The 15,130-nt window shown below is 46.6% G+C and overlaps 1 protein-coding gene across 1 annotated transcript; it reads right to left on the bottom strand.

The window, feature by feature from the left end:
* Window positions 1–1,721: 1,721 nt before the first annotated feature.
* LOC113178333 (uncharacterized) lies at window positions 1,722–11,376 on the bottom strand. The gene is made up of 5 exons (XM_077793174.1): window positions 11,303–11,376; window positions 9,025–9,112; window positions 5,954–6,080; window positions 5,160–5,288; window positions 1,722–4,132 (listed from the first exon to the last, which is right to left on the bottom strand). Exons 2-5 carry the CDS (start codon window positions 9,037–9,039, stop codon window positions 2,280–2,282), a joined length of 2,124 nt encoding a protein of 707 aa, XP_077649300.1. The 5' UTR covers window positions 9,040–9,112; window positions 11,303–11,376; the 3' UTR covers window positions 1,722–2,279.
* Window positions 11,377–15,130: the final 3,754 nt, after the last annotated feature.

Below are 15,130 nucleotides of genomic sequence, written 5' to 3'. Positions count from 1 at the left end.
GGCGCATCAGGAAAGAAAATTTGACATGACAAAAATTGTAAGTTCTTCTATGCCAACCAAGAGCCCAGAGAACCAGGAGTAAACACTCAGGGTTGTGCTGGAGTCTGACCCACTTTGATGTTTATTGTTGACACCTTCAAGTCTCACTACTCCCTTTCTATGGTGCCATCTGGGCAAGCTGCTGATAACCCTAAGTGTTCCCTTCTTTGGGCAGCAGCTGGGAATTCTAAAGATGGCCAGGTTCCCTCACTCCAGCACCACCCAGGACCCCCATAAGAGGAGGCAGCCACTTCTGGACAAGTGTAGCAAGTCCACCCTGCGTCCCTGGAAGGCCTCCTTATGTTGTGAACTCTGCAAACACTTCAGTGTTTGGCTTCGCCATTCCTGACAAACCAGCCCAACTGGGTGGGGTTCAGCCCTGAGTTGGGACTGGTCACAAGTGCAAACCAGCAAAAATGTTAGGGGCAAATACATGAGTTTCCACTTCCCATACAAGAGAAATTCCATCCTGGATGTTCATTCTGAAGTGGAAACTCATGAACGTTAACCTTTTCAGTATATCTCACAAGTACTTCAAGGACACAAAGGTATTCGTACACTTATTCCCTGAATTTTCTTATGTTTCATATTCTTGCTGTATTTCAATTTTCACTCTATGTAAATTAAGGTGCATTCCATGCAGTTTTGCTAAAAATGTATCATAAATCTCATGTAATAAAATTTAGTCTCTTTTTTATTATTACCAACAATCATGTTCCTTTCCTCATTAGCACAGAAGATAGAGGTATTTAGAAATAATACAGTGCATGTTCCATAACAGTGAGGGCAGGATGTCAGTCTGAACTACATTTTGTACTTTCATTATACACAGTAAGTGTCCTAGTCAGACTACAGAGATGGGAACACAGCATTTCTCCAAGGGACTGTGCTTCTACTAAGTGTAGAAAGAAAATATATGTGAACGTGAACAATCACTTTACAAAGAAAAACATGAGGTATTTCCGCATGGGAACAAATGAAGGGGAGAACATTGGGTGTCCTGTGCACAGTGAAAAGAACACGTACATCATGTCTGTCTGATTTTGCCAGAATAAATCCTCTCAGGACAAGAAAACCTCGAATGTTTGAAAAAGAAACAGTACACTCCTTACACTTGGATGGTTGCTCTCTGGGGCACATGATTAATTTCGGCACAAATTAAATCATTCCTCCTTGTTCTCTGGTGTTTTGTCACAGCTTCCTCAAAGGTGTCCCTTTGATGCCCCCTGGTTCTGAGGCATGAAAGTCTGTCCTATGTGCTGTGATGGTGACGGATGTTGCTCTTTAGTATGGACTCTGACCACTGCTTGAATTCATAATGCAGGGGGTGCCACACTCGCTGCATTCAAGCTCTACCTCTAGGACATCTTCTCACATGTTGTGCAAGCTGTGAACTGTGCCAGAAGAGCTTGGCACCTGCAGACATTTCCATGGTTTCTCTCCAGCGTGGATCAACTGATGTCCACTGAGACATGAGCACTGAAGACAGGCTTGGCCAAAGTCATGCTTTTGTGACTTACCTGACGTGTACAGAGGGCTGAGTGCATACTAATGATTTGCCACCTTGGTACATTTGTGAAGTTTTTTTCCAGCAGGAATCCTGATGACAGACTTTGACATTAAGGTCTGTTTATATCAAATTATGGATGAGGTTCCTCTCCATCACAGACTGACTGAAAGTTTCTAAGCTTTAAATGAGGCCTAAAGGTTCAGATATTCATTACATATAGAAGATAATTTCTCCACTAGGAAATAAAGTGGTATTACATGACTTGTATTCTGACAAAGACTGTGCTTAATTCATTTGTGGTTTTTTCCTAGGATGAGATCTTGAAAATCTGCGTGATAGGAAATGTCAGTGAACACCTTGACATGCCCTCTTGGTGTGGATCACATGATTGGCCAGGCCAGATGCACCCTACAGGTTTTGCCACATTCATCATATTCATAGGGTTTCTCTCCACCATAAATGCTTGGCATGTGATGTGCCAATGTGACTGAAGTCCCCAACACATTCATTGCATTTCTTTTCCTCTTTGGGGTATGGGAATTGAACCCAGGGACTGAAACATGCTCTACCATCATTTTCCCACTGATCTACATCCCCAGCCCTTTATTTCATTTTGTGAGCATCTCACAATTATGTCCAGGCAGAATTTGCACGTGCCATCCTCCTGATTTTTGCAAAACAGCCGAGATTACAATGTGACCCCCCAACCCTGCACACACTGATTACACGTCTAAGGCTTCTCTACACTATGGATCCTGCGGTGATGGGCTAGGGATGAGTTCACACTGAAGACCTTGCCACAGTCATTACATTTGTAAGGTTTCTCCCCAGTGTGGATTCTGCGATGACATGCAAGATGTGAATTTTGACTGAAGACCTTGCCACAGTTATTGCATTTGTAAGGTTTCTCTCCAGTATGAATTCTGCGATGACATGCAAGATGTGAATTTTGAGTGAACATCTTGCCACAGTCATTACATTTGTAAGGTTTCTCCCCAGTATGGATCCTGCGGTGATGTGCTAGGGATGAATTCAGACTGAAGACCTTGCCACAGTCATTACATTTGTAAGGTTTCTCTCCCGTATGGATTCTGCGATGGCATGTAAGATGTGATATTTGACTGAAGACTTTGCCACATTCATTGCATTTGCATGGCTTCTCTCCAGTATGGATTATCAGATGTTCTGCTAGGTATGAGTTACGGCTGAAGCCCTTGCCACACTCATTGCATTTAAAAGGTTTTTCTCCTGTGTGGATTCTCTGATGATTTGCAAGGGATGACTTCTGACTGAAAACACTGCCACACTCATTGCATTTGTAAGGTTTCTCTCCAGTGTGAATTCTGCGATGTTCTGCAAGGTGTGAAATCTGATTAAAGACCTTCCCACATTCATCACATTTGTATGGTTTCTCTCCAGTATGAATTCTTCGGTGACTTGTAAGGATTGATTTTTGATTGAAGACCTTGCCGCACTCATTGCATTTGTACGGTTTCTCCCCAGTGTGGATTATCAGATGGTGAACGAGGTACGAGTTGCGACTGAAGACCTTGCCACACTCATTACATTTGAAAGGTTTCTCTCCTGTGTGAATGGTTCGATGTTGTGCAAGGTGTGAAATTTGGTGGAAGACCTTTCCACATTCATCACATTTGTAAGGTTTCTCTCCGGTGTGGATTCTACGATGACTTGCCAGGTGTGAAATCTGATTGAAGACCTTGCCACATGTATCACACTTGTAAGGTCTCTCCCCAGAGTGAATTCTCTGGTGGTTTGCCAGGTAGGACTTCTGACTGAAGACTTTGCCACAGTCATCACATCTGAAAGGTTTCTCTCCAGTGTGGATTCTCTGATGTTGTGCAAGGTGTGAACTATGATTGAAGACCTTCCCACACTCGTTACACTTGAAAGGTTTCTCTCCAGTATGAATTCTATGATGACGTGTAAGTTTTGATTTTTGAGTGAAGACCTTGCCACATATATCACACATAAATTGCTTCTCTCTTGTACAGAGTGTCTGATGTATAGTACATTGTGACTCTTGAATAAAGGATTTTCCAAACTCATTACATTGGTGAGCGGCTGGAGGAATGTCTGTTTTTGGTTCTGGTATAAACAAACAAGAACCTATAAAATCATGTTCATATTTATGAGAAATGTTTGCTTTGACACTAGAAGGAATTCTTTGGTGGGCTGGAAGCAAGGAACCATTGTCGAGAGCCTGCTCACTATCGATCCATTTATGAAGGTTCCCTTCATCTTGAAAGGACTGTGGTTCAGGCAGATGTGACTGAAAGCTGAATCCAAGCCAACTGTTGATGAGCACCTTCCCTGCATCCCTGCCTCCACGTTCACCTCTGCAACCAGGGGGACTTTCCTCTTGAGTCATAGAAAATCCTGTGTGATGTCTTCCTACATTGCTCCAACAACATAAGTCCCATGTACTCTTGCGGGTTTCATCCAAGCATGATCCTTCAATGGCACGGCCGTCACATGTCTTCAATGTCACCGTGTGGACTATTTCTCCTGTACAGCTGTGCTGATTTGGTGAACATTCCTTGATGAAACGTTCTGGAGTAATGTCTAGAAGAAAAAAGAAACCACCGGTTTATGACTAATTACTGAAGCAAAAATATTATCTTACACATAAATATATAAGGTTATACCAAAGTAATACTTGTGTTGACAACAGTTATGAGGATTACATGATCATGATTTTATTGTTCAGAAAAAATATATGGAACTGGACTTTTACAGAAGGAAAGCTTGTTTACATGTAATTCATGTAATCAAAATGTCTTTAACAGGAAAACTTAGTTTAAATAAATTCTGACCAAAACACTCCTGCTGTATCAACTAATTAAATAGGGACCTTGATCATGGACTTTGCAGGCCCCAAAATGTGAGAAATAAACTGCTGTGGTTGAAGTGAATAAGTCTATTGGATTTCTAATAGTAATTGGAAGTGAATTGACAGGAAAATGACCATCTCATCAAGATCATGAGAGAAGGCTGACAAATCTTATTCAACAAAAAGGAAACAGTGAATCTTTAGTATAAAATATGAGACATTCTTTACTAATTTACAGCACTGATTTTTAAAAACCTAGAGGTAAATGAAGAATGAAATCATGGCATTGGCTGGTGGGTGGAATGGAAAACATTGTGCTAGGAGAATGAGCCAGACTCAAAAATTGAGGGTCAATGGTTGCTCTCATATGTAGAAACTAGAACAAAATAAGGGAGAAAAGGGGTTAGAGGAGGTGACCAGACATCATAAAGATACAGGGAAGACAGGGGAAGAGAAGGAAGAGAACAAGAGGAGGGAGGAAGGAAGGAAAGGGAAGAAAAATGGAATGAATTTAACAAAATCAGGTTACACTCATATATAAAGATAAGAAAGGGGACGACATCCTCATGTATACATAGAGTAAGTTTGAAGGAGGGAGAGTAGAGAAAAGGAGGAGAGGAGGAAAAGGAGCTTGAAAGCAAATTCCTTGCATGTAAAGTCCAGGAAATGGACTTCACCTTAGCCCTGACCCCCCCCATTGCCAAAGGGCCCCAACTCTACTTAGTGGGCAGCTGCCTCTCTGCCCATGTGAGCTCTTACCTGCGTTCACACCCTCCACACATGCCCACTCAATTGCAGGCCTGGATATTTCCTCTGGGCCATTCACAGTCCAGGGCTCCCTCTCTTGCTCCAACCAGGAGAGGACACTCAGGTCTGAAGGACACATTCCTGCTTGTAAAGAGAAAGGAAGCTGATGCACTGTGGCTTCTCCACAACCCAGCCCTATCTGCACGTGAGGAAGAGGACATTACAGAGGGATACAGAAAATATTTCACTATATCATGTAGGTATCTACCTCTCTTCCTAGAACCACTGAAACAAAAGCACAGGCACAGAAAACAGGTAATGGGTATTTTAATTGTTGTTGTTGTACCAGAGATTGAAATCTGGGAGATTTGACCACTGAGCCACTTCCCTAGCCATATTCTGTATATTATTTAGGGTCTCACTGAGTTGCTAAGTACCTCACTTTTGCTGAGGCTGGTTTTGAACTTGCAGCAATATTTCTGATCCTTGTACCTCAGCAAACCAATCCACTGGGATTGTGGGCATGTGCCATCGCATCTGGGTAGAACTGGATGTTTTAAGAGTCGGCTGTGGGCTTTATGTTGTGCTTCAGCTCTGGAACCACCACTGCAGTATCATGAAGGGGACAGAACATCTGAAGGAAGGGAACAAAGTGCAGAGGCTGCACGATGAAGCTTTCTTTAACCTGCACCAGGGCTTCAGTCACTCAGTCAACTCAGAGGATCCCAAACTCAAAGGGGAAACACAAAGGTATGCACTGAAGATCCTGGCATGGGGCAGGTGCAGGGTGGGGAAGTCAAGCTCACCCAGGGAGACCAGGTTCCTGTAGGTCTCCAGCATCACGTCCCTGTACAAAGCCCTCTGAGCAGGGACCAGGCACTTCCACTCCTCCTGGGAGAATTCTATGGCCACATCCCTGAATGTCAGCGGACCCTGAAATTAAAACAGACTTCACAATGGGGCATTGGGGACAGTTACATTCTTCATGCAAAATGTGAACCACAGAACCCAGGCATGGTGGCACATGCTTGTATCCCAGCTATCCCCAGGCTGAGGTGGGAACATTGTAAATTGGAGGTGGGACTGGGAAACACAGCAAGATCCTCTCTGAGAATGAAGAACATAGGAGTAGGGATGTAATGGCAGAGGGGACCTAGGTTCAACCCCATTACTGCAAAGAAGTAAACAAAGAGAAATGAGAAGGGAGGAGAAGTGTAAGCATGAAACTGATTCAAGTGAGAAGAGCTGCACTGTGAGGCTGTAAACACACATTTGGTATCTGTCTGTCTGCTGATGTCCACCTGGAATCCCTGGAGAGCTAAGAAAGAGTTCTGTGCTAGTGAGAAGACAGGTGCCAAAGCCCCCTAGAGAGCTTCACGAAGGGGCTTTACCCAGAAAGCCTCAGGCAGGAGAGGCAGTTGTAACACAGTCCTGACACCTACCTCCAGGGAAGGGAGAGGGACTGAAGTCCCAACTGATCACCATCACCCAGGATGTAATCAAGCCTGCCTACATAATGGAGCCTCCATAAAATCTCAACAGGACGGGGTGAAAGGGTGTTCAGATCAACGCATGGGTGGAGGGTCCTGGAGGGTGGCGCACCACACAAAGTCATGTGAGCTCCACGTCCTTTGCCCACACCTTGGCTATGCACCTCTTCCATCTGCGTGTTCACCTGTCTCTTCTCAACAGGCGTCACCACAAGGCAAATGCAAGTCAAGTCCTTCACAGATTTACAAAGCACTCTGACCACTTTTTGAATGTGAGGAGGGGATGAAGGAAGCCCCATTTACAGCAGGTCATTCTGAATCATGGGCCATACTTTAGCCTAAGACTGACATCTGAAAAGCGGGCACTCTTGTGGGACAGAGACCTCAGCTCTTGGATCCATCGAGTATCTACACAGACAGTGTCAGGATTAGATGAAATGACAAGGTGCCCTCTGAAGAACTGCTGGCCTGGTTGTGGACATAAACCCTCTCATCTGGGATCACAGAAGATTTCTGGGTGCGGAGTATATACGAGGAGAAACTGAACTTGCTTTGCCTATATTCTCACATGATCTGGTATATTTGAGCATGTTAAATCTCTCTAGTTGTGCTTTATTACACTTTTCCTTAAGATAAAATACTCGCTACATCTGTATAGATGTCTTCCTTACAGACACCACAAGAAACATAGTAGCTGGGCACAGTGTACACAGCTGTAATCCAAGACTCGGGAGGCTGATTCAGGAGGATTCGCATTCAACACGAGCCTCAGCAACTTAGCAAAACGCTGTCAAAAAAACAAACAAACCAAAACCAAAGCAAAACAAAACAAAACAAATCAAGACTGGGGATGTATTACAATGGTAGACTGGCCTGGGCTCAATTCCTGGTTTAAAAAAAAAAAATAAAGAGAGGAAAAGAAACATGCAGATGCAAGAAAACACAGGCTGCATCTATGAGTGGAGACCACATATTCCACACACCAGGTGATGCTCAGGTCTGGGTGAGCCAGAGCATAATCTGTGTCCTGAGAAGATAAGTCCACCCTCGGTGGACAATAGCAAAATCTCAACTGCAGGGGAGGACCACAGAGCAGTGACCTGGGTGGTGACACTTTTTTTTTTACACACCTTTTCCTAAATGCTTTACATGCACTAACTTATACAAAATGGCCCAGGAGAGGAAGAAGGATTCCTATCATTCTGAACACATCATACTGTCACAGACGCCCTAGGAAATTTCCCTTGGATCAAGGAATACAAAATTACAGAGCAAAACCCAGCCGAGGTGATTGGAATCAGAGCTGAACCTGAGCAATCAGAGACTTAGGGGCAGAGACTGTGCAGTGAAAACCGACAGCAGGTTTCCTACATGAGAGACGTGGACCAAGTGCAGGGCAACACCATGCATCTGCCCGGCAGGTCCCTGCAGGTGCACAGGCAGGGGCGGGCACAGGAAGGCGCCCCCACTACTGGCAGCACATTCACAGCCTAGGGTAGAACCAATCCGATGCAGACGAATGCAGGCGCCTCATTTTAAAAATCATAAAACTTACTTAGGGTACTCTGGTCTGAACTCGGGTGCTTCACCACTGAGTGACACTGCCAGACTTTTTTGTTGTTATTGTTATGGGGGATTGTCACCAGGATGCTTAACCACTAAGCCACTACCCAGCTTTATTTATTTTTTCATTTGATACAGATTGGGTCACAAATCTTAAAATTCAGTTTCAGATACTTGAAAGGACCCCACTTTTCTTTCCTGTAAATAACAGAATAAATACAGAAGCCAACTTCAGAGGAAAAATTAACACCCCCAAATAAGGGAAAATGAAACACCTTATTCTTAACCAACCAATGGTAACAACAGGAACAGGATTCAGAAAATATCTGAAACAAAAGTAAAACAATAATAAACATACCAAATCTTACAGAATGCAGCGAAATAAAAAAATTAAAATGAAAGATAGACCTTAGGGTAGTGAAACTTTACAACAAGGAGGAAGAAACCCAGGTCAACTAAGCATACACATCCAGGGGAAAGAGCCAACTGAAGGCAACAGAAGAAAAAGGCAGGAAACAATGAGCACTAGAGCGAGAGAACTGGTGTGGAGGACAGGGACACCACCAAACAGCACACTCACTTTTTTAAAAGATCAACAAAAATGACAGAGGATTCCCAGGACCATACCCAGTGGCACCTCCTCATGGGTTCCCTGCGACCAGGTCACAGTGGGATGGAATCTAAGCACAGAGGATAGGGTAAGGGAGGCCCAGGGGAGTGCAGGCACACTTGACAGGCAGGAGGCCACAGAGTCACGGGAGGCCAGCAGCTCCCAGGCCCAGCACTGCACAGGGGACTCAGGACCACCTGAGAGATCACTGTACCTCAGTGACAGCCATTCCTGACTCCTTTTCTTTCCTCCTCCTCTTCAGGGCTGTTTCCTCAGGTAACACGAGTCTTCACAAGTCAATCCTGGAAGGAGGAAACGGACTGTTTACTGGCTGCCCACTGCACAGCAAGACCCAGGCGTAGTAGCTCTTGCAGGGAGGAGCACAGGAGGCTTCTCTGACTCCTTCCTCTGGGCCTCATTTCCTGCTGCTGAAGCCCACAGGCTGCACCAGCGGGAACCTGGGCAGCACTGGGCTCCCCTTCAGGGCACCCCCTAGTCCTGACCAAAGTGACCCACACCTCTGACCCATCAGCTACCATCAGATCTCAGGCTGACCCCAGTACCTCTCCGGAGTTGGTCCTCAATGCTGGCACAAAGAAGAGAATCACCCTCAAATATTATTAAGGCGGGGCACCAGCCTCACCCCTGAGTGGATGTAAAATGACTCCTCACACTTCCGGGAAGCCAGCATGGAGCGCCTCCCAGAAGGGCAGGTCGAGCCCACCACCCACTTCCTGGCTCTGTCCATCTCTTGGACCCTTGTTCTCATCAGGATCCAGGTGTGGATAGTAAAGGAGCAGAAAGGGACAGACACAGCAAGCTGCATGGACCAGAGTGGGGGCAGGTTGTGGCCAGAGTGTGACAGGAGCTGGGGGTCAAGGAGTCTCCATGGAGCAGGTGATGTCATAACAAAGACCTGAGGGCTTGGACACCTGCAGCCCAGGGGCCAGGTAGAGGACTAGGTAGAGGGACAGGACCCAGTGAAGGCCCTGAGGCTGGAGCAATCTCTGGCCAGGAAAAGAAGGAGGCCCCTGTGGCTGGACGTCAGCAAGCAGAGGACACAGCAGGAGAAGGGGACAGAGGCCCTGGGGAAGAGAGCAATCAGGAGCCAGGTCTCTCCCCATTTGTCTCCCAAGCCTCCAGAACTGTGTGTACTCTAGGTTCCTTCCTACTCTGAAAAACTCATGTGGTTTTTTTTTTCATTCTCCTATAGAATAAAAAAAAACACATGCCAATGTCATAATACATTGTACAATTTTGATACATGTGGAGGTGTCCAGCCAAGTCCCCCAAGTAGAGGCTGGCCTTCCTGAGATGTTGAGGACTATGCCGGGAGGCGTCTGAGGAGCTCACTTTCATGGGAGGAACATGAAGGTGGAAAGGCCCCCTAAACATCCCGCATGAAGTTTAGGAGACAATGGCCAGAAGATTCTAGGGTTCATGGGAGCAATCTCCCAGAGAACGAGAGAGGTGAATGGTGTGTAAGGTGTGAGTGAAAGGAGGAGAAGAGACAGTGGCACACAGAAGCTGAGCAGAAGTGCAAGGCTCCACTGTGGGCAGCACCACAGTCAGAGAACAGTGTGGGGCCTGGCAGCAGAGGAGTTGCCAAAGTGATCCTTGGAGGAATCCCAATGAATGCAAGCAGAGTTTTAAGATAAGGAAGATGTCTGCAGAGCTAAGAAAAAAGAAGAGGGAGTCATCAACTGGGCAATGTGGTACTGACATGAGGAGATATGAGGACAAGCCATTTAAAAAGGAATACAGAAACGGTGATGTCACAAAAGACTGTGAAAATTAAACCATTAGCTTAGGGTGGATGAGAACGCTTGATTGGAAGATGTCACTCCAGAACTAGAAGACAGTGTATATAAACAAATTTTCAGCATGCAAATGTAGTCTAAAAGGGGAGTCCACATTACAGAGAAACAATGTGATTAACAAAGTTTTTTTTTTTATCTTTTAGAGACAGAAGAATGGAAAATAAAAGAGGCTTTATTTCATGTGATTGGAAATGCTCAATGCCAGTGTTCTGAGGATAATGACCAAAGGATTCTGCATGTGGAAAACTGATGATACACACAGGAAGGACACCACACCATTTTCAGACTGTGAGAGGGGCACAGAATGCTTGATCTCAGGGTCAGCACCAGCCAGAGGCAAAGACACACTCTCTTCAGGCAGCAGTGAGACACCAGCCATGAGATGGGAGGGCAGCTTAGACAAGATCTCTTCCTTTTACTGTCTGATACAGGAAAAACCCATCCTGTTTCAACTGCTCTGACATTCCCCAAACAATACCACCTCTCTAGTCACTAAAATGCATATGTGGTTGTTCAATAATGACCAGCTCTCTGCCAGACTCCTTCCTGGTATCTCAGGGTTCCCAAAACACCCTTCTCGGGTTCAGTCAACCTTTAGCATGGCTCTTTCATCTGCCTGTACCTCTGTAACCTGTGTCACTTTATTTGTAACAAGCATGCAAACAAAAGTACCATGTTTCCCTCCAGGTGGTGAGCAGGGGGTCCCAACTTCTCAAGGTGACTGGCAGACCATGTGGGGCAGTGCTGTAGGAGAAAGCTCTGTGTCATCTGATGCTATCTCCAGGTAGCAGTAGCCAGATCTGAATGTCATTACAGAACAGTGATTTGGCAGGTGGCACAGACACCCTGTGTTGGTGGGGAGAAATCCCCACACATTTACGTGACTAGAGGTGAAGAACTCTCTGCTGAGTGGTCACTGTTGCATTCAGCCCGACAAAAGCAAAAACACTTTAATTGCCCTTTCTATCTCCTACACTCCCTACATGACACCACAAATCAGGCAAAGGAAGGAGGGTGACCCTGGACACAATGAGTTCAGTCACTGCCTTCGGGCTGGATAAGGGAGCTATGCTGTTACCTCTAGAATTTTAAAATACACAAGCCTCATGGGCAGTAGTTTTGCAATTTCTTTCCTCACCTCTACTGTGCTCCATACCACCCCCACACGGGAGGGCATCCTGCTCCCTTTGCTTCCCTCTCCTCTCCTGGTTTCTCCCCTGCTTCCCTCTATTCCTTCCCTCCATCTGAACTTCCCCATTTCTGTAACTCCCTTCACCTCCAGTCAGTCTTTCTCCTGAGTCTTTGTCCCCAATCTCCACAGATTTCCACCTCTTTCTTCCCCATCCACACTCTCCATCTGCCCTGCCTGCTGCAGGCCCCTAATCCCATGCTCTGGATGCCTCCTCTCTAAGGTGCTCCTCTGGGCTCCCCTTGTCACCTGTTACCCGTCTTCTTATCCCAGCACCACAGCTGCCTTCTCCAATGTCTGCAGATAATCTGTCATCTGCTCCCACACTCTGCCTGGGGTCCCTCCCGGATTCTGTCTCTTTCTATGTCTTTCATCTCTCTAGATAGCTTGAAGTCTCTCCCTTGTTCTGTCCATATCCCTGTGTGGCTGTCCTTCACCTCTCTGGAGTTTTCGATTCTAGATTTCTCCATCTGCTTCTCTCTGCTGCTTTATGGCTTCTTCTTTCACTCTTGTGCCCTCCCTCTGCAATCCCTTGCCATCTGTGTAAGGTCTCTCTCTGTTGTCTCCTTTCTCTCACTTGTGGTCCAGCTCTTTGTCCAGAGCCTAGTGCCACACATCGCAGGGAGGGGGACCGTCTGGGATGCCCACCTCCAGGGGAGCCTATTTTCCCCTGGGGTGGAATCTGTGCACCTGCCCAATTAGTGTTCTTTAAGGACATTGAGATCTGGCTGTTGCTACCTGGAGATGGCATCAGATGATACCCTGGAAGTCACCAAACAGGCCCAGGTCACCTCCTGCAGACAACAGGGAGACTAATGGAGGGAAAACCTGCAGGGGGGACACCTGGCCAAGGAGGACATGGCAGGTGAGGAGGACAACGCCAAGGTAGACAGGGTCAGGTGAAGGTAGGGCCAGGTAGCAGGACAAGGCCTGGCAAAAGCTGGGCCAGTAGAGGAGCAGGGCTGGGTGAGGAACAGGGCAGGTGAGGAGGACAGGGCTGGTCGAGGGTAGGGTCAGGCCAGGAGACATGGCTGGGTGAGGACAGGACAGGTGAAGGCAGGACTGAGGAGGGCAGGGCCAGGTGATGGCAGGGCCTGGTGTGCAGATGGAGGCCCGCGCGCTGGGGGAGGCTGCAGGGCGGTCAGGAGGCCAAGCCTGACACCTGGCGGGTTCCCTGCCTGGCGCCGCTGCTGCAGGCCTGTGTGACTGTTATCTCTCTGGAGGAGGGGCAGCCACTGAACAGGGAACTCACGTGCCTCACTGTGACCGCTGCTCCATGATCAGCTTCCGGGTCTGGGAGGAGGAGCAGAGCGCTCCTGGAGAAGCCTGGCAGGGAAACAGAGGCGGTGGGCGGGGCCGCGGCGGGCGGGGCGGGGCCAGGGCGACAGGGGGCGCGGCCCCGGGAGAAGGCGGGTGGGGCGGGGCGCGCAGGGGCGTGGCTGCGGAGATTCTTACTTGGAACCTGGAGCCCCTTTTGTGAGTGACAGGCAGGAAATATGTAGGAAGTACCAGTTGAAATGCAAAACCGTCTGTGTAGATGGTGCCACTTTTCGCTGTGTCCCTCAAGTCCTGCATTAACTTCTTTTCCATTTCTATTCTCAGTTCACTTTGAAGGTGATCCTGCACCTGTGCTAACTTCAGAGGCTCTCCTAGGGAACACATCCATGTCGTGGGGCGAGCAGGGCTAAGGCCAGTGATAACTTACATCACCAACAGCTGCTTCACAGCAAAGATGACAGCAAGCTGTACTTTCAAACAGTAGATGCTTTGATGTTTTTATCTATCTATCTATGTATTTATTTATTTTTGTACTCGGGATTGAACCCAGGGACACTCAACCACTGGCCCATATCCCCAGCCCCATATGTATTTTATTTGGAGACAGGGTTTCACTGAGTTGCCAAGATCAGCATGGCCAAAGTAGCAGATTCCAAGGAGGGGCGATGGGAGATTGGAAGAGATAAGAGTCACACAGGCAGATCTTGAAGCTAACACAGCTGGGGTCTAGTGGGGAGCTGCTCTCTGATGGAGAAGCAGGAATCACTCCAGCAGTCTTTATTATATATGTCTCTAAATCAGATTAAAGATTGTGCAAGCATTATTCTTTGTATTCATGAAAGTTACAGAGTTAGCAACAGTATGCAGCTATTTCCTCAGTTACATTGTACAGTTGCAACCTGCAATGTTAGGAGCATTGTGCGGCTCTCAAGAAAGTCCATTGTTTAAATTTACTAATTCTGGGCAGATTCAGGAGCAGCAGAACTGGTGAAATATTGTGGCTATCTTAGCAAGGAAGTTCCTTCATTCCCAGGAGCTGCCCTGCCTGAGAATAAGGTCCAAGCTGATAAGACTCTAGCATGGAGGACATCTCCATAGCAACCAGGCATCCTATGCTGTTGCTCAAACAGCAAGCTACCTTCATACTAGAGGTTCCAAACATAGAAGCTAACTAGTGAGATCAAAATAAAGACATATAAACTAATTTACCTTTTTTTTGCCCAGCTAAGAGATGGCCCTTCCCGGCTCCTGCCTCAAGCCACCTGATGTGCTAGGGAGGTTTACACAAGAGACCAGCAGGAGAGAGAGGAGAGCAAGCCAGATTGTGGGCTTTTATTGGGAAACAAAAAATTCAGGGGAAAATTCCATGCAATGAAGGTCGAGGGGGACAGCACTCCAAGGTCAGGGTCAGTGGTTGGTTTCAGCGTCAATGGTCAGTCAAACCCCCATATGGACAGATCCAGTTGTAAAATGAAAGCGTAGAAATGTTATCCTGAGAGACGAATGCCTGGGGCAAGAGTAAGTTCCCTTCCCTTGCTATATCATTTCTTCAGCAAACCTAATTAACCCTAAGTCCCTACATTTTGTATTGAAAATATCTGAGTCTGAGACTCTGTTTTGAAACGCCAACAGTCTTGTGGGATCTAGTCCAGCTAGGTAAGTGTCCTACCACTCAGCCACAACACCAGACTGAAGAGTAGAAATTTTATGGCACGAAGTAGACTCTAAATGTTGTGAGAAACTGAGGATCAGTACTCAGCATTTGTAGTTTGTTCTCATCTGGTCCTGCTTGTGAAAAAGTTTGGAGTTGTCCTCCAAGAGTGCTACTTGCTGCTGCTGGACCAGTCTGTTTCACAACTGTTCATGGGCACTTCCTTTGAGACTCAGTATATTTCCCTTTATTTTTAAATTCCCACCTCAATGTAGTGCATCATTATCTCAGGATTAGCCAGGTGGAACCTCTTCCTGAATAAAGAAAGTTGGTCTTGCTGTGAGGTAATCTGGAGTCAACACAAGATGTTTACATCTGTTCA

The sequence above is a fragment of the Urocitellus parryii genome, chromosome 15 (assembly GCF_045843805.1).
Source record: "Urocitellus parryii isolate mUroPar1 chromosome 15, mUroPar1.hap1, whole genome shotgun sequence".
Taxonomy (NCBI): domain Eukaryota; kingdom Metazoa; phylum Chordata; class Mammalia; order Rodentia; family Sciuridae; genus Urocitellus; species Urocitellus parryii.
This window is presented reverse-complemented; position numbering and strand designations above follow the sequence as displayed.